This window comes from Denticeps clupeoides, chromosome 17 (genome assembly GCF_900700375.1).
Source record: "Denticeps clupeoides chromosome 17, fDenClu1.1, whole genome shotgun sequence".
NCBI classification, from domain to species: domain Eukaryota; kingdom Metazoa; phylum Chordata; class Actinopteri; order Clupeiformes; family Denticipitidae; genus Denticeps; species Denticeps clupeoides.
Window position 1 is genome coordinate 14,312,968 of NC_041723.1, and position 21,266 is coordinate 14,334,233.

Here is a 21,266-nt window from a genome sequence, read left to right on the forward strand (position 1 = left end):
ATATATATCTTGCAACAAAAGCTTAGTGTTTACTACCTATGGCTAGTGAATATGAGAAACAAGTCTCTTTAGATCAATACCTCATCTTAAAAAAAGACTAAGCACTCTCATCTGTACAAAAGGCACATTTGCTGGGCTAATGTTTCCAGTGTCCCGCACGACGCTGCTCTTATGGGTTGGCTCCGAGTTATGCCGTGATCTGACACGGCTGATGAATTGCACTCGTAAGCAGGTTTGCGGGCTAGCGCAGAATCACAGGGCTGTGATTAATCGCACGCTTACCCAGGTCTCTGGGCAGGTCCAGGCACACTCTAGGGAAGATGCCCTCCCCCCGCAGTGCAATGCTTTCTGGTTCGAAGATGGCCACCTGCAGCAGGAAGGTCTTGTGAAAGACCCCCGGAATGCCGGGAAGATAGCAAATACGGAGAGTCGTTGTTGTCTTGGCTTCTACGTAGCCCTTCAAAGCACAAATGGCACATCAATAGTGAGAAAGAGAAATAAAAAATGATCATTTGAACAAATAAAATTATGAAAGCATTATGTGTCTGTGGAACACAACCTTAATACAATTTACACTGGAAGAAATCAACAGGAAGTTTAATTTGATCAGACAGCACAAGTAATATTCTCTGAGCCTGTGTGTGGGGGAGTGTCAGAATGCGTTTATGTGTGTAAAAATCTCACCATGCTGGGGATGACTTGCAGCTGACCGGGCCTGGGGTCTTTTGCAGACTCATCCTGCTCTCCCAGCAGGATGCTGAAGTTAAAGCCCAACCTCCCTGTGTTCATCACGGCAAGCTCTGCCTCAGCAACACGGTCAAACAGCTGACACAAGGGAGACAGACGGTGTTTACCCAACATCCAAAACCGCTAAAAATAACGCCATGCGAGATGGCATCACAACAGTACCTGCAAGCCAAGGTCGATGTCTGTCCTGTCTAGAGCGTAGGTGACCAGAGATGCTTCGCCCTTGAGCGTGATCTCATATATGGGCCCTTCTTCCACCTCACACAGTGCCAACACCTGACCACTGATGTCAGCATGTCCAAAAAATGAGAAGGACACCAGCTGGCTCTCACCAGGCTTCAGCACCCCGTAAAAAGGCAGGATATCAAATACCTGCAAACATAATCAACCAAACAAATATGGGTAAAAAAAAAAATAGCTTAATTAACGTCCTGGGAGAGACGTTCAAGACTGCAATCATTAAGGCAGCTCATTAGTCCAGCTACCTCCTCCACCCCAACATTTGGACGCTCTCTGGACATCCTGCTGGGCAGGTCCGGGTCCTGCTCAGTGCTGGGAGGCGACTGGGCAGGCGAAGATCTATTGAACTCTCTGGTTGGAGCCAACCCTCCTTCTGCTGTGGGGATGCGGATGACAGGAGACAACACAGGCTCTTTGAGGTTGCCCCTCCCTTCCTTGGTCTCATTCACTGAGTCTTCCTTCTCTCCCACTGGCTCCTCTTCTAAGATCGCTTTTGGTACATCAATCTCACTGAAATGCAACAAATTATTAAATAATGCCAAACAGGATTCCTGTGTTCCATTTCCAGCTAATCCCAGCTACCTCAATGTGCGCATACATTAGAATAATTAATTCTGAATGCATACATCAAGATAATTACACATGCATTAGCGCTGATCTGCAGGAAACTCTGTGCCATTTTATATGGCATAATATATCTCATATCCACTCTGGCACATAATGTGTTTTGTTCCTTAGCTCTAAGGAATAAAAAAATCATTCTCAGGAAGCTTAGGGCATTCAGTAATTAAGAATAATTTAATATTTGCTGTGTTGTCAAGGGAAAGCTCTATTATTAAACAATATTGTAAGAAGCGGACTGTCAACATTTAACGACTGGGACATCTGAGAGGTGCCGTAATGGTGAGGGGAGACAGCAGGGGGCAGTGTTGTGTGGGGAATGGAAGTTTCCATTCCACTGGTCCCCAAATCTTGGACCCATCAGGATTCCTTAACAGCAGTAATTAATACACTCTGTAAGACCCTTGGCAGTGGATAAAATTGTTATTCCAAATCCATCAGAGGTTTTTTTCTGTCTGCCCCAAGTGTGCCAGTCCAACAGGGAGTGTTTGTTTGTGTGTATAGGTGTCTTGAGTGTTTGTAAGAGCTGCTGCAATGTGTGAGCTGTCATTATATCGCACTAATCCTTCAACACAACCGTCCCCATGAAAAAGAAAACAGCTCAATTAAACAGTGCTGACAGCACTGAGCAAAGTGGGTAGCGTCCGTCACATTGTTTAATGTAATAAATGAAGACTGCTGCAGCCTTTCTCAAAGGCAACCATTGGAGTGCAGGCTCTCGTGGGCCACAGCTGTCTCAAGAATTTCTTTCATTAATGAGATGAAAGCGGATAACCCATTCTGAGTGTTTACCAGTCTGCAAATCAACCCCATTTTGCCCCAACTCAGGACACAGCAAAGCAGCCTTTGTCACGTTCCTTTATTTCCTTGACTAAGTGAGCTCTGGGAGAGGTTCAACGAGAAATGATGAAAGGACGTGAGTCATGGTTATTCTTCGAAACTGACATTGTCATCAAGTATCTCGAACACAGAGACCAGAGTCAAGGTGGAAGGTCAGAGGGAAGTTAACAGTGGGCCCAGACCTGTCTGGGTCGATTCTGCTGTCAGCGGGTGTCTTGTGGGACCAGTCGCTCTGTTGCTGTTGCTGATCCCTGGCCACCTCCCCAACGGCAGGACACGACTCAGTCTGGCCTGCATCCTCGACAAACCTGCTGGGGCAAAGACCTATAAGCACACAATCAACTGAGGATGCCAAACTGCTCCTGCCTGCTGAGATAAAACTGTCACTCTGCAGCAAAATTGCTTAAAATACTGAACAATCAACAAAAATGTCACAGTAATACCCAAGTTCACTCGTGGTTTAATTACTGATAGGGATTTTAATTAGCAGACCGGACCATGGGTGCTACGCACCACCCCTGTATTGATAGACGAGGTCATTCTCCCGCTGGCCAATGAGAACAGAGTGCTGTGAGGGAGAGCGATTAATCTTTGCTTGCCTGCCCCACCGAGCGCAGTATTGATTTATCCAAGTCCGAACATGGCAGGAGCTGAAGAACAATTAAAAACTATAAACCCTAGACTGCCCGCAATGAGGGCTGGGCACTGACAGCTGATATTTAACAGTCAGACCTGCACTGTGGGAGAGTGTCTGTTTGTCTGGCTGATTTAACTGCATTGCTCCAAGTTTCACACTGCATGCACAAAGGAGAACAGATTAGGCAAACTGTATTTAAAGCAAAAATATATATATGCTGTACAGGGAAAATCAAGAGACCTGACAGGACAAGGTTGGGAAAGCTCAATGTGCAATAATCACAACACCTATGAGCTACACTGAAGACTCTCATTAAGCTAAGCATGGTTTGTTGACTTATTACTCCAATACAACCCATAGCAGCAGGGCCCATTCCACTGCAGAGCTCTGTAGAGTTACTCACAATGGTTCAGCTAGGGCTCAATCAAAAGTGTCGAACGGCTCTCTTATAGTGCAACAAAGACAAACTAAGCTCTGGTACTCTGCTTCCATACGCATTGGAATAAAAATGTTGAATGTCCAGTTCACACTATAGTATTTGATAATACATACAGTCAAGATCCATTATTAGCAGACAGAAGCGAATGGGATGTGGGCAAACACGGAGCTACTGAGCAGTCTGCAGACCTGTTTTTCTCACAAAAGGTATATTGTGGGGGGCGGTGTTTGAGGAAAACAGCTTGCCTAAATCCAGTCTTAATTGGACTCCACACTGGCAGCTGCTTCAGTGCCGTCTGTCCCTTTTTCTTTTTTTGTAGCTGCCTGTATTAAAAATGTATCACTCCTGCGCTGAGAAACACTCCTAACCACATCGCAATACGGTGTTCATTTCCGCCCCGTATTTGGCATGAGGCCACACACTTGAATGATAATCAAAGAGAATGAGTGAGAGGGTACATTTGGGACTGGAAGAGAATAATGGGACCTGTAATTAATTGTGAGGGTGTATGTGTAACTCGGCGTGTGTGTGTGTGTCATTGTTAAATAATGGTGCAAGATAATGGAGAGGAGTCTTTCCTGGAATTGCCCACCTCACGTGGTATTGCTGATGGTCCACCAGGAAAGCCCAATGGTAGGACACAGGAAGTGGACTGCAGTTGGTCATGGTCATCTGGTGCTGGGCCTTGGTGTAGTTCAATATGCAACCAAAGTCCACAGTGGTGCTTGGGAAATGCAGGTTGGGGAAGTGGACCTCCCCCTTCAGGCTCACCATATCCCGGTGTGGGTGGTCCAGGTAGCGCACCTCCAGGACTTCCTCTGTCACCTGGCTTATTCTGTCATTGCAGTAGGATGGGTCAAAACGGACCCACAGCTCGGTCTGTGCTCCAACTCCCAACACTAAATGCTGGAGATAAAGACATAAAGACATAAAATTCATGAATTACATTAAGGCTGGGCTACGCTTAAATTTAGGCAAGTTGTTTTAAAAAGGTCACAGGACAGGTAATGCATTTCATTCAAAGTCATTGGTATTAAAATACTGACATAGGCACAGTACCTTGAAAACCCCACTAAATATTTTAAGGTTGCACTCATTTTGTTCATGACTAATGTATTAAATTTCAGTGCACAGATATGTTTATGGAATAATGCAACAGAATCAGCCATTAAATTATGGTACCTTTGATGTAACATATCTGTTATCGCTAGAGTGGTCACACAAACCAAAAGGCTCAGGAAGGGTTAGCTGAAGAGAAAGCGTCAGGGAGGAGACACTCTTGAGCACCAGCCTCTCATATAGGGGAAGCAGCAATACACCCGGAGCCTGTGGACACAGATGGAGGAAGCAGACCAAATATTATTGTTAACTGTACAGTGAAGTGAAAAACTCACTTTCATCACACAGGGAATGGGTACCCACTGTCCACATTCTGGAGTCTGATCTGGTCTCTTGCTACATACGGTATATAAGGTATAGACTGGTATCAAGATTTTGGAGTTTACGACAGTTATTAAATATCATATTTTGTGGTCATTATCATTATGCCACTGGGAGGATTGGTAATTATGAGAATAATTAAATCCAATCTACATCTTTTTTTTGTTGCAAAGCTGTCAATTGAAACACTTCCAGTAACTGCAGCGCTTTCTGAAGCCCGCTTCTTCTCTTCTCCCTCCCCCTCCACATCTCCCTCCTTTTCCAGACTCCCTCTTCATCTTTCTCTCGCTCACTCTAATTGCTTTATTCCTGAGAGCTCTGCCGAGCGAGATGCCTGTACATCCATTCGCTGGGCTGTCAACGCACAGACGAACAGGACGGAATCAGATAAAAGAATGCCACTAACATGCATTTGCATTTTTATTTCAGAGGAAAACAAGAAGCCAACTGGTGAAGGGGTCCCAAAAGCAGCCGCCTAAGAGAAATATAAAAAAAAAAGTGTATGGGTCCAGCCTGTAATGGAGTAACAACGGTGACAGTGAAACGGAATAGTGGAGGAGTCAGAAGGTCAGTTCCATATTGATGATGATGGTGTCACATGAACTCGTCATCTGCAAAAATATAAACCCATTGATGCTTTACACCCATCAGCTGTTATACTTTCCCAAATACTTGAATCAATTTATGCTGGATATTTGGACAACATCAATGAGTTTCTTCCTGTCCAGGTCTAGGAACACATTTTATCAGTCCGTCACTCAAGAATGAACGACAAACCAACCTGTCTGTGCAGGGAGGGAAAATTGATATAATTCAAGCATACACAGAAAAAAAACGCAGAGTGGCAAGAAGATTCGTCCATGGAAAACAAACTAGGGAGCATTTAATGAACACATTCCCCTAAGTCGTTCACTGAGCCTTTGTGGCACGGATGACAGATGTAACATGAGACGTCTGGAGAATTATGCAATACTTGTGATGGCTGACTTCACTTGGAGCCCCAATCTAATGACAACATGAAACAGTAATGAGCAAATAATGGTAATGTGCTTGCTGTTATGTAAGTTCTGTGGGGTACAGTTGTAGTCACAGGAGGAAAAGACCCACAAACCTTTTCCACGTAGAAGCTCAGCTGATGGGTGGAGATTTCTAGGTCGGGGGCTACAAAGTGACATGTGACATCCACCGTCATGATGGGCTCTTTCTCAGTCTGGTGACCCACAATGGCATTGCACACCAGCCTTTCCTGCACTACCTGGATGAAGTTAAATGTTCATATAAGGACACCAGTTTGTGTAAGATTACAAGGTTTTGTGCTAATATTTGTACAAAGGAATTCATGAAATCCACTGTTGCCATGATTTATCATTACACATGTTCCATACCAATCAGTATGCGCAATATGTTCAAAGCATATATTTTTTTTAAACTAATATTGATTTGTAAACACACACTGGTTCCTAAATGTTTGTAAAGTGTGTGTTTTAAATGTGTATTACCTCTTTTACACTTTTCTAATCATAACCATAATGCAATAATTTAAAAGGTTACCTTTCAGCATATAATTATGAACATCTTGTATTTTCTAGTCAGAACCAGCAAAAGGTTCTTATTTGAAATCAGTCCTGTCTGCAATTTGATGTGTTCCTATCCTTGTGAGGGCATTTGACATACATTAACATACAAGTCCACACAGACACATAAGCACACACTGCACTGAAATACACTCATGACCCTATTATCCAAACCAGTCATGAGAGCAATAGAGGAGCTGAAATCATACTGCTGTGGCGGGGTCTTATCTCCCTCTCTCACCTTCTGTCCTCTTCAGCTCACCATTAAATCAATGAGGACTCAGGGCGGATGGCATCTCACTGATGCCCTGGAGAAGAAGTCGATATACAGCTCGGTGCAGTTTGACTAAGGAGAGATTAAGGGTGGCTCTGAACACCTTTATCTCTCTAGTGTTCAACATTGTAGTGCCTGTGTAGCAGTGCAACATTGATATCTAAAAATTGCACCCACACATTTTATCTTGTGTAAGTCACATATCATCTTGTAAGAGTGGCAGAGCAGCTGGTACTAAATCTTCACTTTGGAGTGCTGTCTTTTGCCTGCATGAAATACAGTGAGTTGATGGAATCACCTTTGGGATGTTGGATGAACCCAGTAGCACCACGTCTGCTGACTGCCCAGGGGCCAGGCCCACACGTGAGGGGTTTACACTGAAAACTGGGGGCTCGGCATCTGGAGGTGCCGTGGCACTGAGAACCTTTCCCTGCCTGGACGATCGATTGGACACGTGTGGTCTGCGACGCAGCTGGGCAAACCCCTCTGTGTGCCAGTAGAGCTGGTGAAAGCGCCGGCCACGGTTGGTTACTCTGATGTGGTACTCGCATGGGCCAGAGCTGGGAGACAGTCAGATCACAGCATTAAACAGACAGGAGAGCATGAAACAAGCACATGTATGGACAGGGCCATTCACAGACATTTTTATAGGGGGTAGCAGGGAGAACTCATGGCACATGGTTATTGTCACAGGAAAAGTTGTTTAGTTAGGACTTTTTTAGTTGGGAAGAGATCTATTTTTATGAGGTCTTCACAAAGAATCCGAACGGATTTATTATTTTCTTTCTTTATTAAAAACATGAATGGATGAATGACTGTAACCATCAAATGGTCAAATTTCCGTGACAAAAAAGGTAAGCCAAAAGGGTCAGTCTTACAGAACTGTTAATATTTGATATATGAATATATGATTTAAGAATAAAACTTTTAAAGAATAAAACATTGAAACAATTATATTACCTAAAGTGCGCTCCAAGATTCAGAACTGGAGCAAAGGGACGATTGGTCACGATGGTTGTGCCTTTCCCTGTGGCAGTGAGTGGAATCACGTGGGTCTGACTGTCCTGGATGGACAGCTGCAGCTTGTCCAGGAAGGTCAGGGTGTCATCTAGGTGAGCCACCAGATGGATCTCTTGGACTCCCTCAGCAGGAATCTCCCCTTCACTCGGCTCCACACGCCACAGTGATCTTCTGCGGGCCTGCAGGAGCATTACTATTCATTACCGTTCTACAATAAACCCTCACCTGCCATTGACGCCCATTTTAAATTCCATTACCTCTACCCTCACAATTCACCAACAAAGATATATTTTATAGCTCACGTGACCATATCCATTATCATACAGATAGGGTGGTAGCAGCCTAGTAGTCACTAAGCTGGACTATCAACTAGGAAGTGCACAAGGTCAGATGTTCAAACTGTGCTCTTATAAATTCTGCTACTTATTATCGTATTAGTAAGCAACACACTCTTGTTCTGGGGGAAATTAGCCTTAGAAAATGGCAGCAACACGTTGTAAAACCTTGTACGAAAAGCCCGACGTAAATAAAGTCTGCTTGAATCACACATTTGAACACATTTAACTCAGCATCTGGTCAAACGAATATGTTGTACAGCAAAGAAAACAGTGTAAAAGTGTCAAAAGAAAAAGAAAATGTAAATCCCTGTTAGCAGGTCACTGCGGGACACCATTGTAGCAAGATGAGGAACACTGTGCGGACCCTGCACACCCCTATCGCCACGTCTGAGAAACATTCTCACGGGAACGGCGGCTGGAGGAATTCTGAGCCGACTGCCTGGGCGGTAGGTGAGGGAACGCTACGAGGGAACCGCACAGGGAGCTGCCAATCCGACAAAGCTCAGACGCTTATCTGAGCTTTGTCGTTTAACAAGCTGCGTTTTTTAACGGCCATCCGCAGAACCCCGGCACGTCCCTGAGAATCCTCCTTATCTGGGCTTCCCTCGGGGGGGGACACGGAGCAGGCCGTCCGGGAGCTGCAGTGTGGGAGAGCGCACTAATCATCAATGCGCCGTAAACCTGTCAGCGGCTGGGGGTTCTTGTAAAAGTCGGGTGCCTGACACAGGGCTAATATGCGCCGAGGTGCCAGCGATTTGACGCGGGGGATGCCCACCTCGCTCACGTTTAAACAAGTTTCTGTGGAACAGATGGAAAGCTTTTGGAAAGGGGCAGAATTCACAATACATCTCGCCGATTCACACATTCACGCAAATATAAGTAATCCCGCCCCAGGAACGTCTGTGTTCCTTCATCTGCTCTGTGCATAAACCACCACCCAGGGCTTCATTTGTACTGGCACCTTTCACAATGCCTCTCTTAACTATCAGCCGAAAGAGGATTAAAATCAATTTCCATAATGCAAAAGTGCTGATTGATGTCTCACTCGCAAGTTTTAATTGGGATTTTCAAAAAAAGAAAAGAAAAGCATCAGCGTTCGGATTACCTGCAGTGTGTGGCTCATTCGGCCGTTCACCACATCCATTCAAAACCAGCCCTCGCCGTGCCAGGCCGCCTCTCGGCACCGCATACATCTCTAGGGGGAGGGGACGCCACGCTGAGGCATATTTTTGGAGGCACTAGACTCCTATCGTTTAAGTAAACACAGCAGCGTGGAAACGACTCGGTGACCAGATTAGGGAAGCAATCTTTTTTTTTTCCCCCCGTAAAAAACAAATTCCTCGACGTGATGTTGACTTTGCGCTGAGGATAATTACAGTTCTCGGCGCGTGCCAGCATGCCGAGCGGCGCGCTGTGCTGGTGACAGCGGAGGTTCCGCATGGCAGCAGCGGTCGCGTGGGACCGTGGTGGCGATGGATCATGACTGCAGATTTACTATCGCCGCCGCCGCCGCCACTGCGGCAGCCTCAACTCTCAGAGCCAGCCGAGATCTGAATGGGTGGCTTATCTCCTGGAAAATGTATACAGGAACACTGACAGCATGGCTCCCTTTAGGGGATTGGTCCTTTTGAGGTATTTTAGGAAACACGAACTGTTAACTATTTTTAAGTGTTGTCTTATTCCTTTGACTGTTTTTTACGTGTTCTCCAGGAACCTAGTACAGTCGTGGTTCTAAATGGCAATGTTCCATTTGGAACTGCAATGTGGAGCCTTCTTCCCCTACAAATAGGCTCATTTGGCCAAATGCAAGAATGTGTTGTGTTTTTAATAAACAGCAATATTTTTGGTCTGGGTCTGGGATTGTCCCCTGTAAAATGGGACCAAGCACCAGAGGCGACACAGAGGGACACGCAAACCTTATCTCGGTGCCAGCATTGATTTTGCCCCGCTCCGGATCTGCCACTGTTGCGTAGTGCCCTCAAAATGCCCTCTTCATCAGAGGCTTGGGCATGCACACAGCCAACTCGTAGGGCAAATGGCGGGCACTGACTGAAAGCCTCAGCATGCTGCCTCGGCTTGAGTTAGCCAAAAAGCTCGACTCAGCTTCAGCGGTAAACTTCCTCTTGGTGGGCCACTCTGCCTGGTTTTCATTTACAGCTCAACGCCGACGTCAGCTGAGAGAGGGACCACACAACCGCAAGGGGACCAAGCACCGTCCTTCAAAATTCTTTTGGCTGCATTGCTCAACATTATGAGAGGAGACAACCCTCGAGAGTAGAAAATTTAGACCCGTACGCCGTGCTGCATGTGACTATGGGAATCATTTGGGAGTCATAGATCACTTTCTCAGCCTTGCTTGAAAGAGAGTGAGAGTTGAGCTGGTCGATAGGGAGACAGGTCGAGGTTAGGTGGCATCCCCCTGAGAAGGTAATCTGAGCAAAGAACAAGCAGGCTGGAATTTCAATAATCTGATCAGATGCGCATTAAGAAGGTTTAATGCTGCTGATTGCTTTGAACTACATCAGAATGAAGAGATTTAAAATGGAAACCAAATGCAAATCTGACTTGTGAGTCCCCCTCATCCCCAAATTTCACAGTGCTATCATGGATCACTGAGACACAAATTAATGAAAAAATACCGGCGCAAAATGTATTTGTTTTCAAATCTTTTAGGTTCCTTTGGCACAACTTTCCGGCCTCGGCTTGGAACTAAGCCACGATATCGAGCTGCACTAATGTAATTCCAGAAGAATCCCTATCGATCGAAGCTTGAAAATGCTCTGTAAAACCTCTTGCCTTATCAACACACAAGTCTTCAGCGTTAAAGTGCAGGGTCAGAGTGTTTCCCCTGCTCGGCAGTTTAAGGGCGAAATCCCACCGCACAATCAAGGACGACCTCATTGAAGCACGACTGTCTCAATATATGGATCCAAATACGTGTGTGATGCTGCAGGACCATGGAACTGACACTTTCAGGCAATTAACGTGTTTGCACATGAGCAAGGAATCCATCGCATAAGAATTACAAAGATACCTCATATGCTGACGTTTCAACAGACTGGATTTGAAAACTCTTGGAATTTGGTTAATCTTAAGATTAATTACCCACACAACTTGAGCATAGGCAAGGACAAGAAATGATTTGGGGCAAAAATCAGCAAAATGGGAAATGGATTAAATGTCTCACACATAATCCAAAGTTGTGAACAGTGTTACACTCAAATATTCCTGAATAAAAACTATACAGTACAATATGCTTTAACTCTTGACCTCACAACATTATTACCTTGTTCTGGTGAATTTGTTCTTCAATCTATGATTTTCTTTTTCTTTTTTCTGTCTTCCTCACAATAGTCAACCTGGGGTTGAATATGCTGTTCGTATTGATGTGTTCCTATTAACTGTTTGAAGCATTGCTTTCTCAATAAATGTTACTCCACACGATTAAACATGTGATAATGGTGCATTTATTTTATGCAGTACAATGATTCCCTAAAATACTCGGCTTTATTGCCTTCCACTCTGGAGAACTTAAGCAAAAACACCCCTGCCATGTGAGATATTGGAGCCTGCGAGATACAGGTGTCGCAAACAAGAATAGGAAAGTATAGAAAAATCACTTTTAAATTAAAATAGCATTTTAGAACAACCCAATTAAGGGAGAAAAGGGTTGACATCAGCACAGAAAGAAAGGTGACTGGGGAAAACTATTTTCTCAGTGATGCTCATGAGTGCCGAGTGGTGCCTAAAACTATACTGCAGCCAGGCAGCAGGGGCGCTAGACTTGAAATGGCTTCACTCTTATGGAGACTATGTTTGAGTCAATGGAGAGAAATAAATAAATGTAACCAAAATGTGCTAAATTAACTATTATACTAGTCCTGCCTAATGTCCATAAATTGCTATACTGGATCGGCATGTCTAAAAACTACTGTACATAAGCATTCTTAAGTACTTAAGCACACGAATGACACACGAAGTAAAAAATGGTGTTTATGAGGTTACAAATAAGACTTGGTGAAGAATGTGATATAAGGTTTATGTTTAACAGAGGAAGTGATCTCTGAATAGATACTGTGGTAGATGAAGAATGATGTTTATGGCACCTGGAGTATCTGCTTTGAACAATTCACAGTGTTCAGCTTATGTGGCTGTCATTTATAACAGTAAATTTCTCAGTGGTCTTGTGTACCTCTGATGAGGAACCTGACAGAAGAGTCAGATTTTCAGTGGCAAAATCTTCTAAATTCTGGGTACATGCAGGGAATAAAGTACAAGGCCAAGCCTCTGAAACGTGATGAGCAGTTCCAGGCCAGAAACCTATTATCAACAAAAGCCAAGAAAGCACTCAGCCAATCTACTAATTAAGCCAGAAAAATAATTAAACTCTACGTAAAACAGTAGAGAAAATGAAAAAAGGAATTTTGGCACTGGAAATCCCTGAGTGAGAAAAATACCTCTTGCTTTATCAAGTTTGCCCTTAATGTCACAGGACTGTACCCACCATCTGTGCGTTGAAGCGTGCTGGGATAGGGGAGCGGTTGGAGAGCTGTAGTATACTTGAGACGTCAGTCAGAACCGGAATGGTACCGAAGTCTAACCCCAAGGAGCTGATGAGGACTTCCGGCCCTTCTCCAACACACCGCAGCAGCAGAGGCTGGCATATCAACAAGAGTTTCATTCAAAAGTCCATGTCCATGTAAATATCTTTCAATACATTTCAACAGCAAACATACTTGAGTACATTCAAAAATGCACATAGATGCACACAGGGGACTGTTAGTGTGGCTAGCAGCTCACTGTTTGGGGGAGGGGGGCTATAAATTAACATTATTATAAAGGAAAAAGCTGTTTAGGTGATGCTTGGACAAAAAAAAAAGAACCAACTACACTGTGAGCTCAGTAATTAGAAATAGCACATGCATATATTTTACTTTTGGTTTAATTAATATAAGGTGACTAAAAGCAGAAAAATGATATTTAGACATCTTTAGGTATCTGTTCCTGCCAACAGGCTCTAAAGATGTTTATAGGGTTCATTAATGAAGTTAATGAAGCCAATCCTTGATTTAAGTGCAGTGTAGTACATCTCACCAGTGGAGGCTTCTGGCTTCCCAGTATAGCAACATGAGAGGTCTTCTCCAGCCTACCAAGCACCTTGGCCTGAAGCACCAGAGGAATCTCTGTGGTGCTGTGCGGCCCAGCCACCCCTCGTGGGTGAGCACTGGAGTACAGGAGAGAAGGGTTTTCTTCATACTCCTGCAAAGTGTAGTGCATACACTCTATGAACAATCTAACACCAAACAGAGCTCTTCTGTCTTTACTATCCACTTAGTAAGGTGAGAAAAAAGCACAGAAATGATCATCATGCTGCATGAAAACTTAACAGGCTGGAAAGAAAAACTTGTGAGAGTTACCAGTGACAGGAAACATCTTACAGAGGAACCAAGAGGAACCTACCTGGTTCAAAAGGCCATAGCAGGCTGGCAGGTCACTGCTGTTGACCAGCTTCACTGACATATGACACGGATAGCCGAGGAAACATCTCTGAATGTCTAATACCGGGGTCTCCAGAATCACATCAGGGACAACACACCTGAAGACATGACAGGTTCAAACCTCAAAACCGCTTGCCCCACAATGATTTTGGAATGAAAAGCCATATACAAAGCTTACCTGGCACTGATAGGGAGTGCTAGTATGTCCTCTCCTACACCCTGTACATCCACCACAACAGCCAAACTGTAGCATCGCTCTGTATTAGAGCACAGCGTAACCTGCATACAGCAGAAAAAAGAGGCTTGAACTCTACATGAAAAATATGTGACAGATATGTAAGAGCAACTTTTGTCATTTATAATTTTTTGTAATTTGTGGTGAAACGCTCTGCACCCAGCAGTGACACCACCAGCAACACATCCCACTCAGGGATTCCAGTCAGATCAAAATGAACAGAAACTGCAGAAGATGTGCAGTATTTGATAGGGGAATAGAGACCTTCCTGGAGAAATCCACCTGCTGAGCAAACACACTACACCCACAAGGTGGGCTGGAACTTGTTAGCTGTGGGCTATGTGGCTGGAAAGGTTTACAATTTCATAGGCAGGCGGGGAGGCTAGAATTATCTTCCCTTTTACATATGAGGCATTCATCCATATTCTGAGCCTGTAAAAAGGCCTTATTAGCTCTGGCCAGTGGCATAGTGCTGTCACTTGGGAAGAAGAGGAGCCCAGTGTCCACAGACAAGAGACACCCCACACAAAGAGGCCTGCAGACAGCCGGACAGATCGTACAGATTAGCCTGGGGAGGAGCTGTCAGCTCCCAGTTATGAGGGAAGATCACGGGATGACAGGTACATGTGGTAACCGGCACCGGCCGAGGCTGGCAGGTGGGCAGAGGGGATAATCACTGGCCAGCTGAGAGTGGAGTGCAGACAGAAGCATCTTCATGCGGATTTCCTCTAATAAAGGGAGGATGTAGACCTTTTAAAAAAGTCCAATCCCTCCTTCATCTGCTTAGGGACAGAAGGTCTGCACTTCATTAAAGGCACAGAGTGCTAGAGAGACGCAGTTATAAAATATTGTATCAACGTGATAACTTTTCATCTCTGAAAGTTCATTTAAATGATCATACATTTGCTGCATATTTAGATGCTTTTGATATTAAACAAAATAAACAAAGTACATTTTCATATTAACTTTCTTAAAATATCTGTAATCATATTAGGGCTCACAGTGGGATTAAAGCAGTCCATCCAGTTCCAGCTCACTGTTATAGAAAGCAAAAACTCATTCCTTGGCTAGAATATTGAATTTACACAAATTAATGACATACAGATTTAAAGGGATTTTTTTTATATGAATTATGAATGGTTTGTGAGTAAACTATTAATATCTATTGTGATACTACAGACCCTTGATTCAACCAATCTTTTAAGATAAGCTTTTAAATATTCACAGTGACTTCTTCAAATCTAGAAAATGGTACAATATATCTGAAGACTAGAAATGTGTTTCTGTCTTTGGAAGCTGAAATATCAACATAAAAACCACAGACATCAGCATAAAAACACAGCTTTACTTCTAGTGCTGTTCAGTTGAGGCATGGACTTTAAATCACAGACATCAGTAAAGGCACCAAAAAGGCCCTGCAATGGTTGGAATTGTAAGCACTGTAAGGATCATCTGAACCTCAAAATTTCCTGTTGTTATGTTTATTACACATTAAGAGCTCAAAGTCATTTAAAACCTGTAATGGAACAAAGCTCCCTACCTGGATATCTACTTGGGACTGTGCTCGTATCGTGCCAGAGCTGGGGGTCAAGGTGAACTCAGTGGGATAGTCTCTTAACCAGTCACCCACCACCCAGTTAGTACGATTTAGATCTGACACCAGCTCAGCACTGGTGAGGCTGGGCTGGCCACTGCTGTCACCGGGAATCCGCAGGTTAAAGGTCATAGGGACCAGAGAGGTGTTATTCAATCTACAGGTCAGTGTATGAGGAAATCCTGGTTATAAAGACAAGAGGAAAATTTGTTAAAAAAACAATTCTAAAATTACAATCAAATCCATGATTAATTATTCAATAACTTCATATCAGAAGTTTCCCCTTGAATTATTTATTAATGTAGCTATTGATGTGTTGCTAGTCAACCGCAACCTGTTAATGAACATTAATTAATTACTGAATGAAATTATCATGTATGACATTTGAGAATATATTGAATGCAAAAATTGGTTATTTTATGCAAATTAAAGCATTGTTTAACTGGTAAAATGGATATATTGATTATAAACAATGAAGTACTAACCAAAGGACACATCCCCAAAGTTGAGCTTCGGTACACTGAAGTGGAACGTAGGACCTATAACACAGCCCCTACGCCAGACAATATAATGAGATCGTATAATAAATCTTTACCACAGCAGGATGTGAAGGTCATTTCACAAAAAGAGAAAAGCACTGAAGAAACCAAACAAAATCAGCCAATTTCTTGGATGACAATGCAGCAGAGCAACTCAGTGACTCACTCTGGTAATGCATCTTCATCAACAAGGGTGCCAATGATGGCCAGAGTTTTGTGCAAACACAAAACTATTTCTCTTGCATACAACCTTTAAGGATTAGTTCAATTCCTATTTAAATTCTGAACCAATAAGGAAGTTAAGGAGAAGAGAATAATGTCAGGAGGGTAATTGAATGAATGAGGAACAATGGGTAATTCATGTGGCAAAATGAGATTAAAAGCTTCAGGTGAACATGATTAACACCAAGGAGAGGAAAATAAAAAGGACACTTACTCAGGACAGGGTGAGTTACCTGAATGTCAGGGTGAAAGGCTGAGGGTTCCCCAGAGCTATGAAGTGAAACACCTCTGTGAAGACCCCCAAGGTGTTGGCACTAAAGCAGACCTCCAGAGCGTGACAGGCACCTGGGGGAACCATGCCCTCAGTGGGGGTGAAGGAGAAGCAGAGACCAAGAGCTGTGCTTGGTGGCTCCAGCATGAATGAAGCATCTATTAGTCCCTTGTTGGTCAGAAGGACCTAGGTTTATGAAGTAAAACATAGAAATAATTTAAACACATAGCACCAATCCTTAACATAGGGGTGAAGCTGCAACAACGCAACGCTAAGCATTTAAGTTTATTATCTGCACTCAAGACATTCAGTTTTCAGTATCTCATTTTTAATGTGCATTTACATTACATTTGGCAGATGACACCATCCAGAGAGGCAGCTAGAGGTAGTTCTCTGGAGCAACTCAGGGTTAAGTGTCTTTTTCAGGGACACAGGTGATGTCTGAACCTGTGACTTTGTGCTCGTCTGGTTCTTGGGCAAAGGAGTGATTCTGTAGGCTACTAACACCTTGGTGAATTAACGTCATAATATAAAACATCAGGAACAAGTTTAAATGTGATACTGACAAGGCAGTAGGTTGTTTCCTTCTTATACTTTTTCATAGGAGATGGTCACCTGACCAAAACTTTTCTGCAGACATAATGAGAAATAAAGTGTTTACAGAAGGATAAGTGGAAAGCTATCTGCAACAACCACTTTGCTGCTGCTTTTTGGGTAATTAGACCTTCATCAGAGCATCTTCTTCAAAGCGTCTGATGAAGCTCTAGTTAGCCTAAGCATTAAAATGCAAAGCAGCTGTTCTCGACAAGCTTTCCCCAATTTATTCGGAATCACAGAGGCTGTCATGACCATGCACATGTTATAAAGAAACCCCCTGTTATCCATTGCCATGTCACACTTGCATCCTTCCTATAAATCTACACACCGAGAGTACCAAGGTGTCACTCTCTTCTAATGCTCCTTTATTGCATTTTGTGCAATACATGGCTTTTATACAGTTTCAGATTATTCCACATGTCAAACTTGTTTATTATATTGTCACAGTTTTCTTTATTTGAGCTCAGATGATTGTGAATTTCTGCATTCATAGGAGGGTCTTTGAGCAGACCACAGAAACGCTGCACTGCAATTCAATTTGTGGATAAAAGTGTTCCGTCATGCATGCTTTTGACAGCTAAATGAGAAAGGGTACACCAGCACGGGTTCGTTTAGATTACTCTTATACCATCTGTTCCATACTGAATTGCATGAGCTATTAAAAAGTCAAATCAGTAAATCAGCTTCTGGAACAATTATAGTAGTCGCAGACATCCAAAACAACTCTGTTGGTAAAAGAAACACTATATATTCACTAACCCTCAGCCTAGTCTAACACAGTCATCTGATCATCACATGATTTTACTAATTCATTAAAAGACTGTTACAGAATTGATGTTACAGTCCACAAATTTTAATCAGCTACTAAAATATTAAATGTGAATCTATGCAGTTTGTTTTTTCATAATAGGTTCATCAATTCCAAGAAAGGGACTGTGTAATGCATCTAGAGTTTCAGTTCTCCCTTGCTACACAGTGCTCCCTTACATGCACATTCCTGCACATTTTGCACATGTTTGTCTTGTCTTGTGTCCTGTTTGAAATATCCAACATATCCACTTAAGGCTAAGGCTATCCACATCCTACATGATGTTGTCCAGTTATGTCCTGTTTGACCTGTTCGTTGTACAGAAAAGTTCTACTTTTCTCCTATGGAGATACTGTACAGTATTTGAGCTTTAGTTTTATTTAGTATAGTTCAGTGTGTATATACATATATATTTTTCTTTTATGATTGCATTATGGGGGTTCTGTGTGAAACATAATTTCAATACATGGTATACTGAGTATACTGTTGTACTGACAATAAAACCATCTGGATTCTTGAATCTTGAATTGAACTAGGGAGGGTTTAGGGGAAAGTGGAACTTGTAAACCAGCAAGGATAGTTAAGAATAATGGCAAACACAGCGTGGGGAATTGAAAGTGACACAATAAAATGTGTTCTCTGCTTTTAACCATCAACCATAGTGAACAGTGGGCAGCTATGAAAGGCACCTGGGGACGGTGTTTTGCTCAGTGGAACCTCAGTGGTAGCTTGGTGGCCCAGGATTCGAACCAGCAACCTTCCGATTACAGGTTCGCTTTCATACTCGCTAGGCCACCACTGCCCCGTGTGTGGTTCACCTGAATTGTGTTAAATGGAGGCTACTAACATGCTCAGTAATGTATTAGATGTTGAGTAAAGTATCTGCATATGTACCTCATAGCTGTGCTTGGAGCCAATAAAGATTTTACCCATGTCCAAAAGTTCAAAGTTGAACTGGAGTTTAGGGCCCACACCTTCGCCCTTTATACGCAGAGGCAGACGAGACTCTCGACCTGATGGAAGGTAAACATACAGACATTATAATCAAATCATGTGAAAGAGCATTAAATAAGGCTATGTATTATATAATCTGTCCATTAATATAATAGTATCTACACAGAAGCGGTGCTGGAAAAAGCATGATTTAATAGTCAAATGAATGTGGAGATATTCTTAAAAGACACATCACCCGTGAGTTTTTTAGGTCACCAGCTGTCAGGCCATTTAGCTCTGTCACACATGTAAATGAATGAAAATTGTACCTCTGCTACTGCAAACGTACATAAAGACCTGATGCAAATTCATCAACATTAAAGTGGGGGCAATCTAAAAAAAACTATGAGCAAGAAAATGATGACCAAAAAAGTTTGGTCTCCTTTCGTGACTCTATTCTGTAATTCTGATATAAGATCATAATATGTGCACATATTATAGGTTATTGGTATGTTCATCTTAGTACCTGTAATGTCACAGTATACAGTCTGTTGGTAGAGTTTAGCTTCTTGTGGTTTGAAGATGATTTGGACCTCTGCTGTGGTGTTAGGCCAGATGTCCCCTTCCTGACAAATGAAACAATATTAACTTAGCATTTTTAAATATCTATTATGAAAAAAGGTGTTAGAAAATACATTTTCCACAAGATAAAATGTTTGTTGGCATTAGAATAAACTCAGGTGGTGTGAGTATGACTGTGCAACATCTGGAGAGGGCCATAAGGACCAGACACGATATCTGCCCAGGAGGTTAAGCGACATGCACAATAAGTGCTGACAGTGCAGGAATATTTAAAGTACCTTGACTGCAAGCTCACTGGTGGTCATTCAAGTGGAGGTTACAATTTGCATTTTTGTCCTTGTATAGCCTCATGAAAAACCGGACTGACATACATAGTCAACTTTGCTATCCCACAGGACCCAGAGATGCTTTTCAGACACCTGTGGCACTGGTCATGTTTCCTTTATCTATGGTGATGGATGAGAGTGTCTAGGTCTCTGAGGGCGCTTCTCCTCACTGGTCAGTTACAGAGGTGAATTGAAGCTAAAGTCTCATCCAAGTCAATGACTCAGCAGCAAAGCATCTCACATTGTTAACGCAGGATCTCTTTCTCTGTAATTCTCGGTCCATTGCCCATGTACAACACATACACATCGGTTCCACACATATGAGAGTTCTGAGGCAAATAAAAGCAGGAGAGATCATGCTGACACCTGATTTAGCTTCGGTACGGTGCAGTGCCGTTTGCTGGCAGTATCTTCTACTTGTTTTATAAATGGACTGGAGAGTGCTGTGCTTGACATAAAGGGCTACTCCGTTAACCACTGACACAAGGTAGCACAAGGCAACACTGAACGCAATATACTGAAGAATTCATCAATTGTACAATAATATTATTCTAGGAAATACTGTTATTGTGTAACTGCTTGTGCAAAACAAAGGGCCTTGCAGCTGCAGTTTTTGATGATGAGGAATGGACCAGTCCGCTTATTACTCAAACCTAAATTTCATTGAAACAAAACTCCTAATCTATCACTTAGTTAATAATTAGAGCTGTTGCTGTCTTAAATGAATGTCACTCGAGATCTGTATTAATGAGCAAAATTAACATGAGTTAAAGGCTAGGGGGTTTATATGTCTCAAACATTTAAAATATTTATCTTTTACCAGGCCAAAAAAGTTATTTTGAATAAATTTGATAAATTAAATAAATCTTATTTTATTATAACCAGCATATTGCTGTCATTCTGGTCATCCAGTCCATGTAGTTGCTAGTTAAAAATAGGTACTGAATAGCAAAGAGGAACTGTCTATTGTGCTGATGTTTTAACAGTAGCGTAGCCTGTCTCAAACGTCTAAAACAATTCTACCGACAACTGCTGTTTCACTTTCATGAAGTACTGGATGACTTGCCTAATCCCTGCCAGTAAAGTAGCCATTATGGGCCATAAGCTGAAAGCATCCATCAGCGAGTTCTTTTCTGTTTTTTGGTTGGAAGTACAGTACTCTAAAGGCTTTTGACCAGAACATTTTGTGCTCAAGATCTTGAAGAATGCATGGTTTTAGAAACTTCTGAATTATACATACCAGTTATAGGAAGGAAACATAATAGTTAATGGTAAATGTTCTATACCCTAATTTCTCATTTGTAAAAGTAAGAATTACTAAAAGTAATTTAATTATGTTACATGTTACTTTGGTGCTGCACCACCCCAACGTTGTTCGTGACACAGTAATTAATAAGCAACAATTACTTCTGGCAATTACAATTCAGTGGTGGTGAACTTGACTGTAGGATATGAAAAGTGAAGACATGACTTATGCATGTGGCCATTCAG

At 42.6% G+C, this 21,266-nt stretch overlaps 1 protein-coding gene across 2 annotated transcripts in view; it reads right to left on the reverse strand.

Moving 5' to 3' along the window:
• Positions 1-21,266, reverse strand: part of hydin (HYDIN axonemal central pair apparatus protein) — a 60,412-nt gene that overhangs the window by 26,271 nt on the left and 12,875 nt on the right. For both annotated transcript variants that reach the window (XM_028957888.1, XM_028957887.1), the window contains exons 10-28: positions 19,394-19,493; positions 18,829-18,947; positions 16,492-16,715; positions 15,983-16,050; positions 15,444-15,679; positions 13,847-13,947; positions 13,631-13,766; positions 13,265-13,429; positions 12,675-12,827; positions 7,773-8,011; positions 7,111-7,372; positions 6,076-6,219; positions 4,707-4,850; positions 4,117-4,430; positions 2,631-2,756; positions 1,233-1,497; positions 910-1,119; positions 685-825; positions 283-457 (exon numbers count right to left, since the gene is read on the reverse strand). In XM_028957888.1, coding sequence (XP_028813721.1) covers positions 283-457; positions 685-825; positions 910-1,119; positions 1,233-1,497; positions 2,631-2,756; positions 4,117-4,430; positions 4,707-4,850; positions 6,076-6,219; positions 7,111-7,372; positions 7,773-8,011; positions 12,675-12,827; positions 13,265-13,429; positions 13,631-13,766; positions 13,847-13,947; positions 15,444-15,679; positions 15,983-16,050; positions 16,492-16,715; positions 18,829-18,947; positions 19,394-19,493 — 3,322 coding nt within the window. The remainder of the gene's footprint in view (positions 1-282; positions 458-684; positions 826-909; positions 1,120-1,232; positions 1,498-2,630; positions 2,757-4,116; positions 4,431-4,706; positions 4,851-6,075; positions 6,220-7,110; positions 7,373-7,772; positions 8,012-12,674; positions 12,828-13,264; positions 13,430-13,630; positions 13,767-13,846; positions 13,948-15,443; positions 15,680-15,982; positions 16,051-16,491; positions 16,716-18,828; positions 18,948-19,393; positions 19,494-21,266) is intronic.